This window comes from Pinus tabuliformis, chromosome 1_2, assembly GCF_031772625.1.
Source record: "Pinus tabuliformis cultivar Carrire ecotype Pingquan chromosome 1_2, CPIR1, whole genome shotgun sequence".
Taxonomy (NCBI): domain Eukaryota; kingdom Viridiplantae; phylum Streptophyta; class Pinopsida; order Pinales; family Pinaceae; genus Pinus; species Pinus tabuliformis.
In genome coordinates, this window is record NC_142298.1 from 740,711,511 (window position 1) to 740,720,349 (window position 8,839).

Below are 8,839 nucleotides of genomic sequence, written 5' to 3' on the forward strand. Positions count from 1 at the left end.
GAGATTATTCTGTGTGTGCAGAATTGACGAGCTTGTGTACTAAGATTTAGGAGCACAAGTGCGCTAAGAAATAGGGGCCTCTAGTGCGCTAAGAAATAGGGCTCAGGTGCGCTAGGAAATAGGAGGCCTAGTTCACTAGTGAATAGGGGCCTTATGTGTGCAAGGATTCAGGAAAAGTGCGCAAAGATTGTGGAGCAAGGATCAGACATTCTCAGGGCAAGTCAAGGCTATTCAGCAGGAGAACAAGTGTGTTCTCAAAGACAGATTGTGAACTGCAGAAAACAGCGTGAATTGTAATATATCCAATTGCTCAAGAAGAATCAATAAAATACCACAAAAAATAAAGCAGGTTTTCCCTTTTGGGTTTCCTAGGTAAACAAATGTGTCAATCTGTGTCAATGTGTTTTTATCTCTGGTGTTTTGCACTGCTTACAGTTTGTTAAGAAACTCTATATCTTGGTGCCAGTAAATTTGGTTTCATTTTTCAGTTGCCTTGTTTTCAGTAATTTATCCAAGTAGTTGCAGAGTTTTTAAGAAAATTAGCAATTTCAAGTGTTTCTAAAACAACATACTTCTTCCTAAACATTCAGTCATCTCAACAACCTCTACCCAATTTCCCACCTTAAAAAATTAAAATAAGAAATCGAAAGAGTTCCTGTCATGTTAAAATTGAAAGAAAAAACCACAATTTTGAGTTTTTCATATTAAATTTATTTTAAAGATCAAATTTTCAGTTCACGTATGCTAAATCTAAAGCATTACTTATATAACATCATCGAAAAGGAGAGAAGAGAGCTATAAAGAAACATTATGATTATGCTGGAAATTACAATTATGTAGTGCCAAAAATTATCAAGAATTTCAGACTCTGAGACAGAATGAGGTATGGCTTTATTTTAGCCCTAAAAAATAGCATTATATAAACTTATAAGACATAAAATGACTTGTCATCGAATGATTTAACCATCATCAAATTTCATTTGACAAGCTAGAATTAAATGAAATTCCACACCTACTTGGGATCCTTGATCACCATATTAATATGTTGATATTTCCATGATTATATTAATGAGATGGTATCTCCGTGATTATACCAATCAGGCTGACAGTTAATGGGTTGACGTGTTCATTACTAATAGGCAAACATGACTTATTACAAAGTGAACCATCTGATAAAAATGACTATATTTTTAAACCATGTTCGAATTTCATTTAAAGCTACTAAAAAAGAGGAGGGAGAGGGGAAATAATCTGAACCATCTGCAAATTTCATTTCAAACTACCAAAAAGGACAAGGGAGGCAGGGAATAATCAACCTGCTACTTCCCACTTGTTACTTTAGACTTGAATCTCCATAAAAATACAATAACTCCTTCGAAGGACACAATATTTAAATAAAATTTTAGGCAATTTCAGGCCTAATTTTAGGCCTTATTGAATATCAGTATCAGAAGAGCAATCATAGCTTAGAACTTACAACAATAAATATTTACATAAAAATATTAGGTATTACTGAATATCGAAATCAATTATTACATTCAACAATCAATCCGCATTGGCATTGCTTTTGTTAGCTTTTCGGTCAATTCTCTCGGAAAGCCAATCGCAGATGTCTCCGAGCACAATGGCAATGTTCTCATCGGGCTCCCCGAATAGAAGCGAATGCAACATACCCTCGTAGATCTTCAGCGTCTTATCCTTGCTCTTAGCCACTTCATGCAAATTTCTGCTCACAGACGGATCTGTCACCACGTCTGCATCCCCGTGCAGCACAATAAATGGCAAGTCGACATCCTGGAGGCGTTGCCCAACATAATCCGTGACCCTGAGGAGCTCAAGCACGGTTCCCAGCCTGGGCTTCCCCGTGTAACGAAGGGGGTTGCTCCGAGCCACGATCCTCTTCGACGGGACCTTCACAGACTTGTCGACGAGGTCCTCCGTCGGAACGATGGCCAGTCTGGGCGCGAATGTCGCCACGAATGTGAGAAATTTAGCAACAGGCCACGGTGGCTTGACCTTGTCAGAGATCCTACACATGGGCGCCACCATCACGGCGCCGTCCCACCCGGTTGGGTCGCGTAAATGGAGCAAGAGACACATGGCTCCGCCCATGGACTCGCCATAGAGGAAACGCGGGAGGCCTCTGAACTGCGCGGTATCATTTCTCCAGACGGAGTCGAAGAAGGCCGCGCAATCAGCAACCAGGGCGTCAACGTCGGGGACATAGGCCCTGAGACCATCGGAGCGGCCATGGCCCTCGAGATCGAGAGCCACGGACGCGAACCCTATCTGTGCGAAGTGTATAGCGGTGTTTTGGAAGGTCCAGCTGATGTCGTTGCCGTAGCCGTGGATCATACATATCAGTGCCCTAGGAGGGCCGCGCCCGTCGCCCGGCAGCCATGTGCGGGTGAAGTAATTTAGACCGCGGTGGGATTTGAAGAAGGATTGGGAGCCCTGAATGCCCTTCAGTCTGTACACCACCTCCTCGCTGATTTCCCCCCATGGCGTCGTCGGGCACGCCATCGGAGTATTATCCGATGAATGCAATTATGATTATAATTGTAGCAACGTGTCACGAACCCTGCACACTCTTTAACTTCCCTCGGTTTACCGTGAAAAATTGAAAGACGAAAATCAGTCAAGCTGCAAATCCCTCGACCCTCCTCGGCTTACTGTGAAAACTTTGAGAATCGAAATGGCCAATCAATTGATCCCAGAGACCATCACCTCGGATTACTGTGAAAATTTTGAATATCGAAATGGCCAATCAATTAATCCCAAGTACAGATCTCACAATGTGACCACAAAATATCTCACAATATATATCCCGCATGCAAGTTATACCAATTGAAAACGTGATTGAAACCAAATGAAATGATATTTATACCCATTGAAAATGTGATTGAAATAAAATGAAATGATATTTAAAGGTTCATCAGATTAAAAATAGTCTATCAAATCATTAGTTCTTTGCTTTTAAATTTTTTGCAATTTAATCTTTTTCTGATTCAAATTAATAATTTAATTTAACCTCTAATTTTAGAAATTCACTTTTATTGACACTTAAGCTACTACAATGGGCCAGCATAGGAATTTGGTGCCTAAACGGAAACGGGATTGATCCGATTTGGCCTTCCCAAAAGTTTGGCCCCTAAATGGAATTGTAAGCATTAGGCTCCAAATGGGATTTGATACTACATTTTAATTGGTATTGATTGTGTTGTGGGTGATTTTTAAAGGGGATTTTGGTCTCTGAGTGGTATTGATTTATTTTGTCATGTTATTTGCATTTAAATAGGATTGTTTTGCATGTAGTTTTTAAAGGGGATTTGGTTTGGCATTTGGTTTTTAAATGGGATTTGGTTTGTCATGTCGCATTTAAAGAGTATGTATTTAGTTTTTAAAAGGGATTTAATCTAACATTTAATTTTTAAAGTAAATTGATTTGTATTTGGTTCCCAAATGTGATTGCTATGTATCTAGCTTTCTAAAGGGGTTTGCCGCATTTAGCCCCCAAAATGGATTTGTTGAATTCAACCCTTATTGATTTGCATTTGACCCTTAAACAACATTTGCTCTCGCATTTGGCTTTTAAAGTAAATTAGTCCACCTCAAAGTGAATTGATCCTCAATTCAAGGTCAAATACTTTAGATTGATTTGCATTTCATCCTCTAATGGGGGATTTGATTCAACATTTAGCTTTCAAAAGGGATTTGGTCTAATGTTGACCCTCAAAGAGGATTTCATCTAACATTTAGCCCTTATAGTAAGTTAATCTATTTTAAAATAACGTGTTATGTAGTTCAATGTCAAACACTTTCCTTCCATCACATATTTTGGCCCTCAAAGGGGATTTGACCCAACATTTGGCCCTTAAAGTAAATTAGCTGACAAAGGGGATTCGCTTTGGCATTTGGCCATTCAAGTAAATTGATTTGCAATTCAAAGTCAAATACTTTCCTTCCATCACACATTTTGACAATAAAAGAGTAAATTGATTTGTACAATTTGACTATGTAACACCTCTTACTTGACCCCTGGGTTATAAATGAATATGTACAAAGTCAAGGTCTCCTTTACAGATCGATATGCCTATGTGCATATGTGTTTATATGTTTTGGGGCCACAGACCCTACTTTTATAAACACGAAATTGCATGCACATTAATAAAATACATCACCAATACAAACTAAGTCAGACGAAAAGTGTACAGGGGCCTAAAACTCCATGTGTGAGAAGGTGGCTTGTGTGGCTTGATAATTATTAAAAGAGCACATGTTTTAACTTAAGTCCATAAAATGATTTTAAAAAGGTGCCATGTGTCAAGAGAGTGACATGCACATAAAAGTGAGGGTGTTCATGTTGTGGAGTGCACATTCTACATGATCTGACTATGGGAAAAGGGATTGGACACCCTATATGGGAAATAAGGGACGACCATGTTACATGCAGAAGAAATGGTAAAAGTTCCCCGATGTGAGTTCAAGGAGGTACCTAGTGACCCATGAGGCAGTAAGAACTCCTGGAAACCATGGGGCTTTGAAACATCCATGGCCAAGTGAGTTGGGCACCTTGGGGGCAGTTTCACATCCTAACGGACTACAGGTGCAGAGAAGGGGTGCACTACTTCGATTGTGGTACTAATGGGGGGGGTGAGCCTGTTTGTTGGAGGTTGTTGGTTTTGGTACCTTGACCTAGTTATGTATGGTACTAGTATGTCCCACTACTTTCATATAAATAGGATTGTTTTGCATGTATTTTTAAAAGGGGATTTGGTTTGCCATTTGGTTTTTAAAAGGGTTTTAGTCTAACATTTGATTTTTAAAGTACAGATTTGCATTTGGTTCCCAAATGTGATTGTTATGCATTTAGCCTTCAAAAGGGATTTGATACATTTAGTATTTGCCGCATTTAGCCCTCAAGAGGGATTTGTTGCATTTGACCCTTATGGATATGCATTTGGCCTTTAAAGTAAATTAATCCACCTCAAAGTGAATTGATCCGAAATTTAAGGTCAAATACTTTGGATTGATTTGCATTTCATCCTCAAATGGGATTTGATTCAACATTTAGCTTTTAAAAGGGATTTGGTCTAGTGTTTGGCCCTCAAAGAGGATTTCATCTAACATTTATCCCTTATAGTAAATTAATTTATTTTAAAATAATTTGATATGTATTTCAATGTCAAAAACTTCCCTTCCATCACATATTTTGTCCCTCAAAGGTGATTTGACCCAACATTTGGCCCTTAAAGTAAATTAGTTGTCAAAGGGGATTCATTTTGACATTTGGTTGATGAAGTAAATTGATTTGCAGTTCAAAGTCAAATATTTTCCTTCCACCACACATTTTGATATTAAAAGAGTAAATTGATTTGTACATTGTACCATGTAACACCTCCAACTCAACCCCTAGATTAAACATGAATATGTACAGAGTCAAGGACTACTTTGTGGATTGGTGTGCCTATGTGCGCATGTGTTTATATATTTTGGGGCCAGAGACCCTAATTTTGTATACACAAAATGACATGCACGTTAATCAAATACATCATTGTTGCAGTTTGGATCAAATGAAAAGTGTGTAGGGGTCTAAAACTCCATGAGTGTGAAAAGGTGGCTTATATGTCTTAATTATTATTAAAAGTGCACATGTTTTAACTTAAGTCCATATAGTGACTTTAAAAAGTTGTCATGTGTCAAGAGAGTGACATGCACATCAAAGTGAGGGTGTTAATGCTATGGAACACACATTCTACATCATCTTACTGTGGGAAAAGGGATTGGTCACCCTAGATTAGAAACTGGGGAAAACAATGTTCCATGTAAAAGAAAGGGGACAAGTTCCCCAATGTGAGTTTAGAGAGGTACTTGGTGACCCATGAGTTAGTAGGAACTCTTGGAAACCACAAAGATCTCGAACATCCATTGTCGAGCAAGTTGGACAACCTAGAGGTAGTGTCACATGCTGAGGGACTGCAAATGCAGAGAAGGGAGGTGCTCTACTTCAATTGTGCCATTAATGGGGGATGTGAACCTGTTGGTTGGAGGTTGTTGGGTTTGGTCCCTTTACCTGGTTATGTATGGTATTGGTATGTACTTGGATTTGGGTAAGTCGTTGCCCTATGGAGTCGAATCCCTAGCTATATGGTGACCTGTTGTAGAGAGAATATAAGCAGCATGGCCTACGGTTAGGAGGAATGTTTGAAGTCTGCAGGCAGTTAGTAACTTTTGCCATATAAGTGTTAATTTTAACATTCATTTGAATTTAACTACAATTAAAAATCATGTATTTATGTCTATTACATATGCACAACAAATTAATGACGTATTTATGTGATTATAATTGTTATGCAAGAGATGATTTCATTATAGAAAGCATTTACATGTGCATAGCATACATATAGGAAATAAAATAAAAGGAGAATTTTCAGAAATCGAGTTGAAGGGATAATAAGTGCATAGATATGCCCTAGTAGGTCCCTAGGGGCATTACAGAGTGGTATCAAAACCAAGCTTTACAACACTCAGGTCGTACGGGTTCAACTCCACTTACAAAGGAAAATCACATATTGTTGGACAATTGTTTGATAAAATTTATAGGGAATGGAGATGGACAGATTCTTAATTCGAGATGAAAACCATTGAATTGATGGATATACATGTTAATTTGATTGCTACATACTCAAAATTAGCAAAGCAATCGGTAAATTATAGTAGCAGAGCTGTTAATTTTGTGTAGATGGAAATTTTGGGAAAACAAGTCTTATTGATGGAAAGAGTAATAAGCCGTATTGATGGTAATGATAGGTGGCAGCTGAGTTGGCATGTGGAGGGAGACAAGTGGAAGAAAAATGGCATGATTAGACACCATCAGAAGTTGATGGGTTATTAAACCCCCCTTGCAACTTCAAAGCTAATATCAACATAAGCTATTGATCCACTTGAATGCCAATCATTAGATTCATCGTGATGCAACTTTGTGTTAAATCACAAGCATGTTTGGGATCAAATGTATATCAAGGTCATCGGATTAGATGGATCATGGCCATTATATCCATTTGGGGTCACAACTCTATGTTATCCTCTGGGAATGTTGGAACTTGATATGTCATCTAGACCATTCATAGGAACTAAATGTAGCCATCAAATCCATTGGGCATGCAACTTCCTAATATCCTTCACGTATATTGGAACCCTATTTGTGATCTAGACCATTGATGGAAATTAATCGTGGTCATTTGACCCATCAAAGGTGCAACCCCCCTTTTTTTCTCTATGCATGTTAGTGCCCAATATGGTTCTAAGCCATTGGATCGAACTAATATCAAGCATTGGATCTATTGAGAGTGTGATTCGAAATAAACTATCACACATGTTACAACCTGATATGGGATGTGGATCAAATTGATTTACTCTAATATCAACCATCAAATCTACGAGTGTGCAAGCCATGCATTGTGGGAGAAAACTGGAGAATGGACCCCATAGGTAGTCGTAGGCAATAAAGGACTTCCATTATAACCACCTCCCACCCCCTTGAGAATCTCAGACTATGGGAGGGTTACCTCATTTAACCCGATCTCCAAGGCTTGTCATGAAGATGAGGCTATAAAAACCTCAATTTTCAAAGACTTTGGAACTTAAAATTGATACCACTATTGTGTTAAGCTCTTTAAGAGCTTTCCTATGATATAATTTTTTATCTCAATCCAAGTCCCAAATCAAAATTTATGCCCATTCAAAGGTTGTCCACTTAAAAAGGGCCACATCATCACAGTGACACCATGTGGCCACTTGGCACACATGACACTATCACGCAAACAACATGTGGGTCCATAGGGTGCCCCCACCATGGTTGACCAACCTCTCTATGCATTGAAGCATTTATTCATTATGTGGAAAGGCCAAAGACCGAGAATTGATGGCTAACATGGGACCCACTAGTGTATTTCATGTCCAACTGACATTCATTGATTCCATTCTTCCATTGTGATGACTCTTGTTACTTTGGTGGCTTGAAGTCCACCAAAGTGGTGGACCTACCCCATCCCATCTCATGATGGATTGGGCTCCACACGTCGTGCTAACCCATACATCATCTTTACAACCTAATTGCCCGAAGGCCAAGATGTTGGCATTACGATACAGGTATGACATAAGTGTTGTCCTTGATGGCAACTCTCTCAGATGGAAGATCACAGTATAGCAGGTAAATAGCAAGAATGAAGAATGAAAGGTATACGCAAGTTAACTATATACCAAGTCGCGTATACATGCAGGTTCACTATATACAAAGGCGTGTATAACGTACACACGCACTTTCACAGAAGGAAAGGCCGGTACATGTCGGAAAACTAAGTTTTGGTCTGTGGTATTTGGACCATGGTATTTTGGTATTGGTCCATGGTATTTGGTCCGAGGTATTGACCCCAGGTATTGGGTCCAAGGTATTGGTCCTACGTGGTTTTGGACCATGGTATTGAGAGAGGCCTGAACCTATATAAGGAGAAGAAGATTATTAGGCCAAAGTGCAAGTGTGCAAGTGATGAATATCTAATGAAGTGTGAGATCTAGTATGTTGGTTATGGGTATGTGATGCTTTGCTAAGGATGCACCTATGTGGCGAATGAAGGTTGATGAACCAGGATCATGAAGACTAAAATGCATTATCATTATATGGTATGAACTGAATACTGACGCATGTCTTATCCTTTATATCTTATGTTCTAGGTATATCTGAAGTTGAAAAATTGAAGCGAAGGTATAAGTAATTACTTACAGATCTGTACGCAGGTTCCCTTTGGTGAAAGAGCATATACACGCTGGTTTGACACAT

General features: G+C 38.9%; 1 protein-coding gene across 1 annotated transcript; it reads right to left on the minus strand.

Moving 5' to 3' along the window:
- Positions 1-1,389: 1,389 nt before the first annotated feature.
- LOC149207890 (alpha/beta-Hydrolases superfamily protein) lies at positions 1,390-2,836 on the minus strand. The gene has a single exon (XM_089393961.1). The coding sequence runs from the start codon at positions 2,521-2,523 to the stop codon at positions 1,546-1,548; it is 978 nt and encodes a 325-aa protein (XP_089250087.1). The 5' UTR covers positions 2,524-2,836; the 3' UTR covers positions 1,390-1,545.
- Positions 2,837-8,839: the final 6,003 nt, after the last annotated feature.

Excerpts from the sequence above, each read along its gene's own strand:
- LOC149207890 (XM_089393961.1), bottom strand. The coding sequence starts at position 2,523 with ATGGCGTGCCCGACGACGCCATGGGGGGAAATCAGCGAGGAGGTGGTG.